Here is a 16,946-nt window from a genome sequence, read left to right on the forward strand (position 1 = left end):
CTTATGTGACGTCATCATGTAAGAAAAGGCTTTGGTTTGTGTACTGTTCGTACAGCGTTCTTTTTTATCATGATTGTTTTATGACGATCGTTGTGAAAAAAATCATGAAGAAATAAAATTTCTCATGAAAAAAAAAAGAATAATATCAAAAATTATTTCCATCAATAATAACAAAACATGGCAGTTTGATGCAGGATTGAAATATGGAATTGTTATGGGTTTTCTTCGTGGTGGTTGAGACTGTTTTAAATGTGTAGAGTAAGACTTAGAGTAGGTCTTCTATTTCTATGATTCGAATCTAAGTTTTATTTTACATGTATATTACTGTTCAAAAAAGAATATTATTTTTTTTAATTACCTGAAAGTATATTCAATATTTGTGGACACGTTGTTGAGAAAATAAATAATACAATAATTATTGATTGAGTTTCAATTTGATCAGGTGGTCAATACTTTTTGCTAGTTCATACTGGGTTAAATCCTATTGATTCAAGTCTTGGTTAACTCTTAATCAAAAAGGGAACGGTCAAACATGTCTAACTTTAATTTCACACACCAAAAATATTTCACTGGGGGATTGCAATTTATTGGTACTAACTGTAGTCCATGTCAGTTTTCTGCTCTGTGTAAAGTGTTTCTGAAACATTTTGGTCTTCTTGGGCATGTTTTTAACTCTATTTGCTTTCTTTGTGTTCCTTTTACAGTCCCAGCTCTCTGAAAATCTTTCACGGTTTAAAGTGACGGGGAGACCCGAGCCTGAACGACTACATAGGGCGACTACTGTTGAAGTCGGGACTGTTGATTGCTTAGTCGAGTTGCAAACATTTTTCAACTACTCGGTTATCGTGCCACTGCATAGTCGTAACTACATGTACCTGCTTGTGAACCAATAGCACTCCGCACTAAATGCTAAAATCAAGTTTAGTACATGGATCTCAGACAAGCGTACAAAATTTTACAAACAACATATGCACACATACTTGTCCACTATATGTTTACTCGCGTAACTACTTACTATTACATACAAGTGCCATATGGCGCGTTTGGCGTGATTGCTAAATTAGTGGAATGTTTGTCTGACACCGGGGTATTTCAAGCAAAAGTGATGTCATAAGTGCAGATCGCTTGCGACCATTCACAACAGCGAAAGGCCCTTTGCGAGACCACGGCTTTGACTTTGGATTCGGCTCAGGCTAGCTTGGCCCCGTGGTTGTTTTAACAATTGCGCATGCTTTGCTTATGCCCCGTGGGGTGTCAGACATGACAGAGCCTGAAGCTGAATCCAATGCTGCAGCCGCGGTTTTGAAAAGGGTCTTAATTTACTTTACGGAACACAATCTGATTGTTTTTCACCAGTTACATAATCTTTCAATCCATTCAGCGTTAACTTTAATACATTGCGCCTGTGCCAAACAATATGCCGTAAGGCATCTTGGGCATCGAAAACTAGTGTAAAAGTTGCGACTCCGAGGCCCGACTAGTCGAGTAATAAATTTCACTAGGAGACTCCCTCACAAGATATTTTTGTAAACTGAACAAAACTGATATTTCTGTTTAATTTATATTAATATACCAAGGTACTTTCCCAAGTAATTTTTAATTTGTATTTTGCTGTGGTCACTCAAGTTTTTTCAACTTGTCGTGTGTGCAGAAACGCATCATAATGTCGTTGTTATTTTATGTAAGCAGCTGAAAGGGACTTTAAAATAACTGTTTTGTAAAATTAACAAAGTTAAAAGATTTGTCATCTGGTTTATTATTGTGTGTTGTATATTGAATATATTTAATTTGAAGCTGATCAAACTTTCCAGCTTTTAGTTGAGATTTCACAGTTAATAAATAGGGAGAAGGCCAGGGTCAGGAATTGAACATTTCATTGGTTAAAAGAAAAAATTTTGTTCTAAAATCGGACACCGACGTTTTCACGGACGGTGGTCCTGTCTTTCTTTGCGACACATTGAACACCTTATACTCACCAGTTGCGATTATTCACAAGAGTAGACTTACTGTAGCTCATTACACCACTTAACCATGGAGGAAGGAATAAAAGGAGTTCGAACGACCCGCATAACCACTGAGTAACAAAAGAATACCCTGACTGGCTGTGTCCCTTCAGGGCCACCATACAATGCCCCCGTTTAACCAGTGGAAAAAGATAGGAGACCTCCAGCTCGACCACCGATTAACGAGCAGGATTAGATTTCTTTGTACAGAAGTGCGGTACCGCCGCTCTGCACCGTTGCCTTCGTGTAAAGTTGAATCATTGGAGACAAGAATTGTGAATAATACACGTTTTCATTTACCGTTTGTGGTGTTTCAGTGAAACATCATGGCATATTTTTTCATTTAAAAAAAACCTTTCCGGTCACTGGCGGTGGTTCAAAATTTGGGTATTAGCACACGAGGGTGGTTAGTATTCAATTGTGTTTTTCGATTTGGTGAGCACAAGTGTACACAATTTTTTATCAGGTCTCAAAAAAGTTGTTCTTCTGTGTTATATCCAGGCGACATACGGCACCATGATTGAGTGAAGAACCAAGTGCGCACGCGCAAACTCACATATGCCGGGGCCCAATTTCATAGAGCTGCTTAAGCAAAAAAATTTGCTTAAGCAAAAAATTCATTACTTAGTAAAATCAGATTACCGGCCAAGACTCCACTCAATTGTAATGCTAAGTACACAACAGCTTAGTACTAGTCATAAGCAATGTATGTGGCATGAAATATTGGCCAGTAACATGTGTAAAATAAGTGAGCTGTTATCGTGCTTAAGCAAATTTTTTGCTGAAGCAGCTCTATGAATTTGGCCCCTGGTCGCTCATTGTCTGTATAAGGTATGTCGGTGATTACGAGGTGTTGTTAAACGACCGCGGTACCGCAGGATCGACTTTTGAAGTCCCCTCGTTCGAGATCCTTCTCTTCCTTCCTCCATGGTACTACCGAAGCCCTTGACCTAAACAAAAAGTGGTGGCCCTTTAAAATATTACTGAATAATGTTTACAGCGGATACAATGAACCCTACGTTCGGGCATGTGGAATATGTAATGGCCGCCAGTGAGCATTCCGCGGTACGCGGTAGGTTGCAGACTTTAACTGCGTTCAGTGTTCTTATCCCTCATTTTGTTTAAACCTAGGCCTATAAGAATAAGAGGTTTTCGAAAATGTTACCATGGGAAAATAACATTAGGGAAGTAGTCACAAATAAAGTGCGCTCCAAATCCTATTATCAGGAAAAACAGATTGAAGACACGGATTCGGGTACAAGTTTCGATGATGTAAAGCTTCGGATGTAGATATAACATTATAATACTTTGCGAAATAAAAATATACCATGCTGGAAAAATGGTGATTTGAAGATTATGGACATTTTGGATAATTTTCTTTACAAAATATTATCTCAGTTAATTTGGAAGCTCTGTCCCCCCTCCCCCAACTTAACGGCGAAGTGTGTTAAATACTATAAATAACGCCCTCTTTTGACTATTCCTCCTTCAGCCAAAGTTGATTTCACATGGGGCAGAACCTACTCGGGGAGTCTTTTACTTTCAACACAGGTGTGGCGGTTCCATCTTTCCGCCGTGTTCAGTTTTCCGAATGACCAAATACGGTAACATTACGTCATGCGATGCCTGCGCACAGCAAGCGAAAGTAGTCCATTTTTAGTGCCGTATTGAGTCATCCGTGTTTCTCTCCGGTAATAGTAATAATAATAAGACATTTGTAAAGCGCCTAATGCAAAAGCCTCTTATAAGCGCATAAAAGAAACAATAAAATAAACAATTAGAGAAAGATACAAGATACAAATAGGCAAATCACAGAAAAAGAAGCTTTAAACAAATGAGTTTTCAACAGGGACTTAAAACATTGTAAAGGTTATCAAATGGCAATAACCCCCGCCCCACATTACGTATTCACAATACTCGAAGTACAAACATGTATGAATATTCATGTTTGCTACTGTCCGTCGGGTGCTTAATGTAAAACAGTCTTTTCTTCTCCAAAAACTCCACTTGACTTTCGGCAGCCATTTTGTGTAGAATGGCATCCAAGGCACCATTGCAGTAATTCTCATCGTAGTGTTCGCCTCCTAGATATTTTTCTTGCACCACAAACATGATCAATCCACCTGCAAGTCCAACACAGAAAAACGTTTCAATAATTAGAGCAGGAGGCCTACCCGTTCATATTATGCTTTATCTTCATACCATGAAGTTTGCACTTAACTTGAAAAGAAGAAGAAAGTATACACCTCTTTTGAGCAGCGTTGGTTCTTAAAAGAACCGTTGTTGACAACTGAACGTTTCGATCTCGAAAGATATTTACACATGGTGCTCACGAACTCCTTGCCTAATTGAATTGGCTTGTTTTTTGCATTAATGACACTGGACACGATTGGTAGTTGTTAAGGACCAGTCTTCTTACTTTGCGTATCTTAACATATGAGCTCAGATGGTCATCGAAGTTGCAAGATAACCATGAAAGAAAAAGCACCCTTAGCACACGAAGTTTTTATGCTTTCAGATGCTTGATTTCGAGACCTCAAGTTCTAATTCTTAGGTCTCGAAATCAAATTCGTTCTTTGGAGCCGTTTCTCTGAAAGATTTATACTTTCCACAGCTCCCCATTACTCGTTACCAAGTACGGTTATATTTGTTCGGGCAAACACATTTCAAGAACATGTGCACATAACAAAATATTTAAGAAAACAAAGTAAAACAACAGTGGGGTGCCCAGGAGAGCATAACAGTTTTAAACAAGAACTATCGCCAATAGGCGTTTGTCTCCTATAAATCCCCAAAAATACATTAGGGCAAGAAAGGGCATAAAAAGCAGCACAGAAGATAATACAAATAACTGATAAAAGGCAAACACGTAAAGGATATACGTTAAAAAGCAAGTCTATACATCAAAATGGTTCTTGGGCTTACATAAACATTCCGGTAAGGGGGAACATATGAAATCTTTAAAGCCATTTTAGAGTCGGATCAAAACAGACCAAGTGCCACCCCAGGGAAAATCTATAACGTGACACAAATCTCAATAAGACAGTTCAATAACCTATGTTTCCAATTACCTGGTTTTGTGATCCGGACCCATTCTGGAAGGCAATCTGGTTGCACGTGACCAGCGCCGCAACCTCCGGTTAAACCAATCCCATCATATGCATCTGAAAAACAAAACATTTTATTATAATTATTGCGCATCGCAAGTCTTATTATTATTTTTGTCTATTTGATTAAAACAAACAAAATATAATTACAAATGAGTAAAAACAAGAAGATTAATAATAAAGGAGTTAACCAGACAAAAGTAGGCCTAAGCAAATGAAAAAAAAACAACAACAAATTAAAACGCAAAATTGGAGGGAAAACTACAAATGAATATAATGTGACCTAAGTGTGTAATGCCTGTAATGAACAAAAACTTACAATAATGCTATATATAGGCTACAGCACGAACCCGGCGAATGATTAGGGGTACTTAATTAAATGTCTAGACGCAACATTGAGGAATATGACTCCCCTAAATGCATTCATGTTTAGAACCTACAATGTTATACAATGGGGGAAAAATGAAATTCTCTAAGAGTTTTAATTAGCCCACACTTCAAAGATATTTGTTGGTGATTGACCGCTACGGGCAAGAAATATTATGGCAAGAAGTGAGGCCTTGTTTTTGGAACAAAAAGTAAAAGAACAAAAAATCAAGAAAATCATTGGACACGCCGTACTATAAAAATGGCTTTGTGTGTAGCGCCCGATTATGTGTACGTAATGTTATATTATTATTATTTATATTATTATTATTATTATTATTATTATTATTATTTTTTTTTTTTTGGGGGGGGGGGGTAAACGACGACGGATAGTTCTGTGACGGTAATAATTTACATTATGACCATCCGTTTTTGTAATCAAAGTATCAATTCCATTTCGATTTTTTCAGGAAGATGAGCAGTGAATTGGTCACATGACCAGGCGAGTCCGGTTTGCCGACTGCGCATTTAGAGCAAACGTCGGTTTTAGCATAACCCAGTATACTGACGTAGAAATTGAGGGACGACCGTCCTCAACGTCGACACATTGCGCAGATAATAATAGGCCTATGTGTCGTTTTCACCGTTGGAGAGCCACCCGTCGTGCAAAACAAAAACTTCCTGATGTAAATAATTCAATGAATTTGACTGCAATTGTTTTCAACTCGTTAAGACACTTGAAATTTACCATCGTCGATGGGCAGTCGATCTGGACCCAGAGCGGCACAAATGTAGTTTGTGTAGACATTCTTTCCACGTGTGTAATCAAGGCAGCCTTGTGACATGTCCAATGCGTCCAAATTGGTGAAACCGTGTTTCTTCATCAGCTACAAAATTATAATAAAAAAGGCCAAAAAAACAAACACGTTCAGCGTCTAGCCCTATTCCTTTATAAAAACCGCTATAAGGTCTTCCTTTTTTTCACGGAAAAAGGAACAACGATCTCAGACGAAAACAAATATACTTTTGAAAACTTGTCCTGTCAGTTTGAAGAAAAAAAGATATTTTGAGCAGTATTGGTTCTGAAAAAACGGTGGTTGTCAGCTCAACGTTTCGATCAGTATGTTCCAAACGTCTTCAATGGTGTTGTGTTCACCCCCAAATCAATGCAAGGACCAATTACAAAAGAACAAGAAAAAGGTTCAAAAGGAATTAACTAAATGTTTATAAGATGCCTACCTGTTCTCCAAGAAAGCCATTTCCAGAGGCACAGTCAAGTATACGCTTTGATGTATCAGGAATTCGCGCATGTATCTCTTCAGCTAGTGTGATATGTCCAACGTATCCACTGCTTATATAGTCCTGTTGGTTTAAAGTGAGGAAACACCAACATTAAAGTTTGGAACCCAGTGGCGTAACTAAATGAGGGGGGGGGGAAGGCACATAACCGCCAATGTCAGGCCCGAGTTGATCTGGCAAAAGAAGACGAAATAAAGAAATTTTTCAACCGCATAAATATCACTTTGTTCACATCACAAAAACTTTGGTGACTCATAATATAATAAGCTCATTTGAAAAAGTAATGTATTGAGATGGATCTATCTATTACCACGAGTCAATTGTTTTTACTTGTGTAAAACTCACACTCCTCTCCTTCACCACGGCGTGGCACCCATTCGAAAACATCTACAGTGTTTGACTCGGTCGTGGAGAGGGGAGTTCAATAACAGTATAGACCTCTATTACGGGGCAGCCATCTTGATTTTTTGTTCATTGATATAAATGTTACCAAACCGAGGCTGGAAGAACAAAATAGTCCGGTTCCCACTTGCAAAATAATGATTAGCATCCATTAGTGTTGTTCGATACAAGGAACATGACCAAGATGCATGGATACAGCGTGATTGAGGTCTATAGAATAGAAGGAAGATGAATGGAATAGTCCTGGCTGACACTTCCCTCTCTTTCGCCTGGCGTTAATTCGCAGTTGTGAGTGCAGCGCTATGTGCAGCAGTGACTTAACCCACCAGGGGTACGGCACTTTTTTTTTATATAAGAGCTGGTAATATTTTGTGCTCCTTGCAAATGGTTTCTCTCGGTTGAATAATAGAGCCCCCCCCCGATAAAAACAACTGACTACAACATGAGCAGTAATAAGCACACCAACCCATGCAAGATCAACCCAAAAGGTAATTAATTACATAATTAACAAAAATATGTGTTTGTTATATAAGGATGACAGTGATTAAAAACAATTTCTTTTGTTATTATTCACTTTACATGGCTCCTTAATGACCGCACCACAATTTAAATATAACGCTAACTACGAACGTAGACAAGTTCAACTTAATTCAATTCACATATATTTTAGCAAAGTAAGTTGGCAAAATACAAATTCCTTTGAGAAAGTATTTATCATTTTGTCTTTGTGTACTTCTGTGGATGTTAAAATATGAACATACCTCGTCGTAACCATTGTTAACCCAATCTTCGTAGTATTTCCTGAGGACTGCCCTTCTTTCTTCAAGTGGTAGTTTCTGAAGATCAAGCAAGTTTTTCCGTCTTTCTTGAAATGTTGCAACTTTGTTGACGGTCATAAAATGGTTCTCGTAATTCGCCATGTTTTGTTCTCAAGATCACTTTCTTGATACTCGTCTTAAATCTAAATAATTACATACAAAACAACAAACTCTTTGTAAAACATCACATTGTCCTATAGTTCTATGGTTTGACATGGCTCTAAACACTTCCGGGGATCACGTTTTGGGGGTCATGCAATTAATAGATTTTGCAAATAATCTAACGAGGAGACTTGGGTTTTAAAGTTGGTCCTATTTTAGGCTCTGAAGTAACTTAGTTTCTGAGAAAGTAATTTCTAAGTAAAATTTGATAATTGACAATTGGCAATTTGATATACGACTTTTAAAAATGAGACAAGCAGGACTCAGGAAAGTACTAAATAAACAGTACACGTCGGTGTATGGGTAAAACTAAAATTAATATTCTTTATCTCCGATGTCAATTTAACATCCATTATATAGAAAATAATATGTGGTTGGAGAATGTTGAAGAAATTGTTCTCGCAGTTATGTTGGACCGAATCCCCACCCACCTGAAAAAAAGCCTATAGCTGTCGTGCCTTTGTGAGTCCTTTCAACTGCATGCCTGAAATGATAGCCCGTAAAATCACACAAACTGCAGTGGAATGGTATAAGAACCCCCCCCCCCCCCCCGATTCACAACCACGGGTCGGCGAGGTCATTGTCAGGTTTATGCTGCTCTCACACTGTGGCGAATATTCTTGCGAAACTGAACAGTTGAAATTCGCTCAAAATTGCGATTGGATAGTGAATAGTTTTCTCGGTGGTCCCTCGACCTTTCCTTACCAATATCTATAAAAACAAATTGCACGCTTTACCAACAGTACCAATGGCTTATCAATGCTTACGAAAATCGACGGCGAATTACCGTCTTCACAACATTCGCTGAAATTTAGGGAGCGCTTCGTATTCACTCCTCTCACACTAGTCTAGTCAATCTACGCCAAAATATGGCTTGACCTAGACAAAATTGCAACAGAAATGATTTTTTGCAAGTGTCTCCTGAAACCCTCTAAAAACAACATATCCAAAGAGTTGAAAAAAGTAAGCAGGGGAAATATGCATAATTTGCATATTATTAAAAATTACTGTTTTTTCCCCTAAAAATGCACACCCTAATGCAAAGTAGAAATTTTGATATTTCACATTATTTTTGTTCATGGGAACGGTCACTAAACATTTTTCCAAACACATATGAGCAAAACAAATCAAAGATGACGGCAATTTTTCAAGATGGTTGCCATTTTCCTGACAGAACCATCTTATCGCCAGTTAAAATAGATGTAAGATAACTGTACAATCTATTTGAAGGTGATCCGATGCAAATGCAAACAGACTGTGATACACTGTAGGAATTCGCCTCAGGAAGCCACTGACAGATTGAGCGAGGAGCTCTAATGTTCTTTGCCCCATTTTAGTTCTCAAACCTCTTAAAACCATGTTTTGAAGGTATATGTAGTGTTACATCAAAATCCGTCGCATACCAATTCAAATGTATGCAAACGTCACACTGTGTCTTTTCTGAATCTGGTATAAATAAAATGATATATTATATTTGGGGGTCATGCAACTTTTCCAGTTATAACACTGCATGCAAGTTAGAGTTGCTTTTTGGATTTCTCATAAAGTGTAATAAAGTTGATAGTTGTTTATTTTAATTTACTATTGTCACAAGTATAGTTTGTAAAATGGGATTACTATAGTGATAAATACTGAAAGAACTGTCATGGGACTTAACAATAATGTTGTTTATCAACATTGAACAATCACAGCCTAAAGCGTGTATGTACATCAGCCTAGCGGTTATTCAACTCAGATTACCCTAGTTAAATGCGTTCAATCGATTTTGGCGGGGAAAATGGCCGCCATGTTTCTTTGAACTCATAATGTGTAGAAACAATGCAGCGACCATTCCCATGAAGAAAAAAATGTGTGAAAAAATAAAATTTATACTTTGTATAGGGTGTGCATACGTATTTTTTGGGGAAAACGGTAACTTTTAATTATGCAAATTATGCATATTTCCCCTGCTTACTTTTTTTCTACTTTTTGGATATGTTGTTTTTAGAGGGTTTCAGAAGACACTTGCAAAAAACAATTATTTTTGTTGCAATTTTGTCTAGGTCAAACCATAGATTGACTAGACTACACTGCATGTGGCGCCGTTCTTGCGAAGATGAATATTATTTGAATTTCGTGTTGAATTTGCCCAAAAACTGCGATTGGATAGTGAATACTTTCATCTCGGTCTCACCCCTCGATCGTCTTCGGTCGGCCCTCTCCTTACCATTATATTAAAATGCTTACCAATGGCTTACCAATGCTTACGAAAATCGACGGCGATTGACCGTCTTCGCAACAGCTGAAATTTAGAAAGTGCTTTCTAAATTGACCGATCTTCGTAAGGAGGTGGTGAATAAAAGATACGGCAAATGTTGCGAAGTTTGAGAATTGTCAAGTATTTTCTTTCGTTAGCACATTCGCAAGCATATTCGCCGTGTGAGAGCAGCATAAATTGACCGATCTTCGTAAGGAGGTGGAGAACTTGTGAACGTTCCGACTTTTTTTACCAACGCTTACAAAGACACGGCGAATGTTGCAAAGTTTGAGGGGTTGTCAAGTTCCATTAGTAAGCTTATTCGCTGGAATATTCTCTACAGTGTGAGAGTAGCGTAATAAGTTGGCCTACCGTAAAGAAACATGTTAGACCATGGAGGAAGGAATTCCTTCCTCTATGGTTAGACCTATCGTTCATTGGGCACACTGTCAGAATGGTCGATAAAAAGGAGTCTACATCAATATATTGTACAGCTGCATGAGCAATATATATAATAAAATAAAAAACAGTTCTCAACTCACCATAAATTTCATTCCACTTTCACTGGGTGTGTCGGTAGGTCCACGAGTTCGTGCACCACTGTTCCTTTATGGTCACCCGGTGAGGTGGCACTCAGTGTGATAGAGAAGGGACCAGATGGTAAACCATTGAGAAAGGATCGACCACGGAAGGTTACCTCTCGTGACCGAAGTCTTTGACAAACAGCATATAGACTGTACATAGGGTCGCATTCCAGTACCACACTGGAATGCAGGAACCACCAATTATACAATACGTGAATTGTTGGCCCCTAACCGGTGCGGCCTAAATCGTAAAAACTAGCGTTGAATATATGCACGTGAATAATTACGCTTTTCCCAAATCGCACCTACTTTAATCCCCGTGAATGTTTTACGCTGTTATTATAGCCGGGCATACCGCCGGGCAAAACCTTTGTGTTTTGGCAGCCAGCTAGAAAGTGTACGCAATATTACTGTGACTGCGCAACTTAGTGCCCGGCGAAACATGACGTATAGAGTGTTTTGTCAACAGAGGGCGGTTTGAATGTAAACATAGGTCACATCGTCTATAGCTCCATGCTGGAAACTAATAAAAAAATCACGCATGACTGGGTTCCCAGTGCGACACATCGGGGTCAACAAAATACGATCAGGCAAACAACAAAATTGTCTCTTCCACAGTAACATTTTGGAAAACAAAAACAAAATAAAATCCGGGGTCAGCTTCAAAAGACTAATGTCGCATTAGCTATACATTAAAGTAGAAGATTCATGAGCTACAATGACATCCCAATAAATTTTTAGTGTAGTCACTTCCCAATAGATACAAGTAGGCCTATGATAGGTCCACCATGTGGTTGCCAATGCGCGGTATCCGCCAGCAGCTCGTTCTACTCGTCTCCGACAATATGGCGCCGGCCCTCTGTTGGCGGCTGTAGTCCAAAGAATGGGCGGTTTCCTGGTTGATGCCACGGGTTGGGACTAGAGTCAAGTCTACCAGCGGCCCTGTGCAAACTTATTACAGCGGCGGCTCGTGTTATCAACAGCCATGCTTTTCGGAGGAGCACACTGGACGTGCATGCTTAGGTCATGACTGATCATGTTGCCCGCCCTTAGAATGGCTACGGCATCTTCGAGCATTCTAATGAGTTGTGCTGTATCCAGAGTTGCTTCAACCTCTACGCTTAAACTTCCAAAGGTCTGTGACCATTGAAAAGGCAACGTTACCTCACTCAAAGGAGTTGGATTTTCTGGAGCTTTACGTCGCCCACATCCCATGATTCATTCCAGAGGGCTTACTCTAGCAGGAATGTCTTTGTGAATTAATGATAATAGCTGTAGCAATACAATCTCATTCCGAATGGAGGTAAACGGTGAAGTAATGTCCTTTTGGATGAGTTTGAGTTGTCAACAATAGTTGCCCCAGATGGATTGTGTCACAACGATTGCTAACTACCACCGACTTCGACTGACCAAAAGGAATATGAGACAAGCTGTGGTGCTACTTTGGGCATTACAGGCAGTGGACACTATTGGTAATTGACAAAAACCAGTCTTCTCACTTGGTGTATCTCATCATGTGCATGAAAAAAAAAAAGTGAAAATTTGAACTCAATTGGTCGTCGAAGCTGCGAGATAATAATGAAAGAAAAAAAAACACACCCTTGTCACACGAAGTGGTGTGCATTTAGATGGTCACGATTTCAAGACCTCAAATTCTAAACTTGAGGTCTCGAAATCAAGTTAATCAATACACGTTTATTCCATAATCTTGTTGAGAAAAAAAAACAATTGTGAGCATTAAACAGTATATAGAAATTTAACAAATCCAAAGTGTATTAAATTATACAGAAAAGCAATATAAACTAAAAGCAAATAATAAATTAATAACTAGGAAATAACTATGTACATTACAGGAGCGAGAGCATGAGGCTGTTAGTTAAGCCGTGGCTTGTAGACAACTGCCTTTATACAGACAAGAAAACAAACAAACGAACAAACAAACAAACAAACAAACAAACAAACAAACAGATAAACATCGAAAAAGAAAAAAAGGCAAGACAATTACACAATGACAATACAAAATGCTGACGACAACAACACAAAGAATGTTAAACCAGGCTAACTGAAGACGACAAAATAAAATAAATAAGTGGAGAGAAAAGTTACATAGTGGGAGAGGAGGACTCTTTTGTAAGAGATCTTAAACCGCCCCACGGACGGCATTGTTCTTAAACTGCTAGAGATAGCGTTCCAAAGACGTGGACCAGTGAATCGAAGGGTGTTGCTAGAGTACAGGGCGCGGATGAAAGGAAGAAACAGGTTATTACAGATCTAGTTGAGTAGTCATGGACTTCATGAACCGATGTGAAGAAAGTGGAAAATGATCGAGGAAGGAGATTATTAGTATAGTTGATCATAAAAATGCCAGTTTGAAGTTGATTGATGTCAGTAATAGTAAGGGTGCATAGACGCCCGAAAAGGGGTGCAGAGTGGTCCCGGAATTGAGAAAAAGTGCATAATATTCGAATGGCCCCTTTTTGGATAACAAACAAGGCGTTCAATTTACATTTGCTGGTATGCGCCCAGACAATGTAATGTTACAATAATTCAAATACGGTAGGATAAGAGAGTTGTACAGTCAGTGCACAGAGGTAGCTGGAAGAAAGACGCGGAGTTTAGATAGAACACCTGTGTTTCGGGAAACGGTTTTAGAAATAGAAGAAATGTGTCAATGGTAACGCCCAGAAATTTTGCAGAAGATACCCTGTTGATGGGAATATTGTCAATAACCAGTTGAGGCAAGAAAATCTCTAGTGGACGAGCTGACCTGGTAAAGAGAATAAAGTTAGTTTTGTTGTGATTTAAAGAAAGTTTGTTTGCTTTAAACCACGAAGAAATAGAGCAGAGTTCAGAGTTGAGAGTGTCTATCAAGGAAGTAACGTCCTGGCTAGTGTAAAAGATGGTTGTATCGCATAGAGCTATTTTTATATAGGATCTATGTTGTATCGTCGGCGAAAAGAGTGAAGTACAGAAGCGAAAAAGAGTTGTGAAGATCATTGATGTAAATCAGAAAAAGCAGTGGCTCAAGGATAGAGCCTTGAGGCACCCCATGCCGGATTAGAGTGGCAGAGTGAGGAGTGATGCAAGTGGGTTTGGTGATTAAAGGGTGAAAACCACAGCCCAAGGCAGCATTCGAAAAATCATCCGCGGGCGGGTGATCAGCAAAATCAAGTAGATTAAGATTGAAATCACCCATTATGTAACACAGCTTTCCCTCTTTTGTTCCCTTATCCAGGGTAGACTCAAAAACCTTATTAAAGTTGCCGTGCGAAGTACCAGGAGCATTTCCCACAATTAGATTACTAGCTTGGTCACGCTGAATTTCAATAAAAATTGACTCAAAGTCATCTTGTGAAGGCACGAGGTCTTCACGAGTCCGAAATTTCATCGAGTTCTTGACGAATAAAGCTACCCCTCCGCCAGGTCTTTGGGAACGGGAAGAATGAACTAGATGGAAATGTTCTATGTGGACAAAGGGCGGAGGGGTTGCTTTAAACCAGGTTTCAGTGAACCCATAGATGGAGAAGGAATGGTTTAGACTAGATAAGTAATCTTGGATGTCGAAGAAATGTCTACAGAGACTCCTGGAGTTCATGTAAAAGATGGAAAAGTTCCCTGGAGTAGAAACATTTAAATCATTAAACTCATAAGACTCAAAATATTCACATTGATCATCGTTAAGTGCATTATCGTCATCAGAGGATAAAATATCAACAAAATCAGCAACAGTCATATGACAAGAGCCCAACAAAAAAACACAAAAAAAAATCCAAAACAAAACAACAAAAAGTCAATAAGGCAACTGGTGGAGATAACAAAAGAAAAAAGGAACCGAAAAGGTGAACACTACCAAAACAAGTCTGGGTGAGTTCGTGGAAAATTACTACCTTCTCGAAAACTACGTCACTTCAGAGGGAGCGGTTTCTCACAATGTTTTATACCATCAACCTCTCCCCATTATTGGTTACCAAGTGAGGTTTTATGCTAATAATTATTCTGAGTAATTACCAATAGTGTCCATCTGCCCTTAACACGTTATTGTGTTACGCGGTCATTATTCCTATAAATTGAGGAGTCTCTTCTCTTCGAGGTAGGTCGAATACAAAGTTACAGTCCCGGCCCATTTTTCTCCCTTTCGTCCAAGTAGTAAAAAGCAGTACAGTTCTTTTCCGAACTGAAAAGTCTACAGAATTCTAAGAAATTACTCTGGCAAGACAGTTGTCTTAAGAACAACATGACAACCTGACAAGTAAAACACACGCATGTTTTTACCGCAAGCCAAACCTCAACATGCAATGCCTCACTGTCTCATCATGTGACTCAGTTCAGGGCAAAAACTAATGACCCACTCCTCCAAATAGTGATCAACATGATGACAAGAAAAAGCTCTACTCCATCAAAAAAGAAGCAGTAAAATTCAATAGAGAACTTGACTACTCAGAAATCACACCATCAGATAATGAAGGCACAACTATCTATGCAAAGCGAGTAAAGAAAACAGCAAAAACCAAGGGTCATGAACAACTACAGAAAATCTGGGAAGACAAGGTAATGCACGGGAAGTATCCAAAATTAAAGTTACCGAGAAGCTGTCTCAATATAAATACCTTGAGATCGAGATTAGCAGAATGTGGAGTATGAAGACCGAGACAAACCCAGTGGTCATCGGAGCTCTCGGACTAGTAAAGAAAGGACTGGAGAAATTCATTGAACGTATCCCTGGCAGCATAAGCATCAACTTAGTCCAGAAGATTGCACTCCTCGGCACAGCTCACATACTACGTAGAATTCTGTCCATTAAATAACATCACCCCTTTAGCGCCTCAGATCCAGAGTCTTGATCCGGCTCTGTAGGATGTATCGCAGATAGCATTGAAATAAAATTCTTCATAATAATAATAAACTTGAAACTTATGAAACTCGTTTATTAAACTAATCTAACAAAAACTAATGGTAGGCTCTCTACTAGGGGCTTTAGTAAACATGTCGTCTTGTTGTTGCAGCAAAAACTAAAAAACAGTGTCTCCTTAAAAATAAAACCATTATTTTGTATTTTTCTCTTTTCCAGTGTAACCGATGTAGCATTAAGGTTTACTGCAGGGGCGACGGGATATTATACAAGTAATAGTGTCACAAATGTGAATACTAGGCATGCATAATTTGTTATAGAAGAGTTTGCGGTAACACCATGTAATAACAATCTCTAAATGAGTTGGGGTGGTTCTGAAAAGAACCGTTGGGTTAACTCGACGTTTCGATCAGTATGCTCTGATCGTCTTCTTCTCCAGAAGACGATCAGAGCATACTGATCGAAACGTCGAGTTAACCCAACGGTTCTTTTCAGAACCACCCCAACTCATTTAGAGATTGTTATTACATGGTGTTACCGCAAACTCTTCTATATCTTATCTCCACCATGCAAAGTTTCACATCCTACCCATAATTTGTTACCGATAACTGTTATGTGCGTCTGGTTCATGTAAGAATGGCGGACCTGTTCAAACTTCGGTGGTGCTTTTTCATGTTCATGTCCGTCAGCGTGGTCTGGGCTGACCTGTGAAACCAGATAGTGATCAGTTACCAGTTTTTGTTTTCATTATGTGTCAATCCGATAGACTGGTCCCCTGTCTTTGTCCACAAGGTAAAAGACATATTATGCACTTCCTGTAGACCCAGTGATTTCATCGGATGCAATCATTTCATTGGATAAACGTGCACTGACGTAATTATTCTATATCTGTGTTTTGATTGGTCCGAGGTGACGTTTGGGCAGTTCACTTGGTCGTCTGCATATGAATGTAGGTGAAGATGAAAGGTTAAGGTGGGCGAGCCTCGAAGTGTGACGTAAGATGTTCAGACTTTAATCCGAGAACAAAAGTGCTTTACAACTATTTCATAGAATACTGCTTCGCCCCCGGTAGCCGATAACAAACGTTATTCATGGAAGACAGAATCCATGGTTTGTAGGC

At 39.0% G+C, this 16,946-nt stretch overlaps 1 protein-coding gene across 2 annotated transcripts; it reads right to left on the reverse strand.

The window, feature by feature from the left end:
- Nucleotides 1-530: 530 nt before the first annotated feature.
- Nucleotides 531-11,297, reverse strand: LOC139944654 (uncharacterized). 2 transcript variants are annotated; one of them, XM_071941717.1, is made up of 6 exons: nucleotides 10,936-11,297; nucleotides 7,939-8,138; nucleotides 6,716-6,838; nucleotides 6,225-6,363; nucleotides 5,075-5,167; nucleotides 531-4,126 (listed from the first exon to the last, which is right to left on the reverse strand). In XM_071941717.1, the coding sequence occupies exons 2-6, from the start codon at nucleotides 8,095-8,097 to the stop codon at nucleotides 3,912-3,914; spliced, it is 729 nt and encodes a 242-aa protein (XP_071797818.1). In that variant the 5' UTR covers nucleotides 8,098-8,138; nucleotides 10,936-11,297; the 3' UTR covers nucleotides 531-3,911. The 2 variants fall into 2 exon arrangements, with proteins under 2 accessions (XP_071797818.1, XP_071797819.1); XM_071941718.1 differs by lacking the exon at nucleotides 5,075-5,167.
- Between the last annotated feature and the right edge of the window lie 5,649 nt (nucleotides 11,298-16,946).

Source organism: Asterias amurensis, chromosome 11 (genome assembly GCF_032118995.1).
Source record: "Asterias amurensis chromosome 11, ASM3211899v1".
Taxonomy (NCBI): domain Eukaryota; kingdom Metazoa; phylum Echinodermata; class Asteroidea; order Forcipulatida; family Asteriidae; genus Asterias; species Asterias amurensis.

Coding starts and splice junctions, on each gene's coding strand:
- LOC139944654 (XM_071941717.1), bottom strand. CDS start 8,097: ATGGCGAATTACGAGAACCATTTTATGACCGTCAACAAAGTTGCAACA. Junction 6,839..7,938: donor TTAACAATGGTTACGACGAG/GTATGTTCATAT, acceptor TTAAACCAACAG/GACTATATAAGCAGTGGATA. Junction 5,168..6,224: donor TCGACTGCCCATCGACGATG/GTAAATTTCAAG, acceptor TTTGTTTTTCAG/ATGCATATGATGGGATTGGT.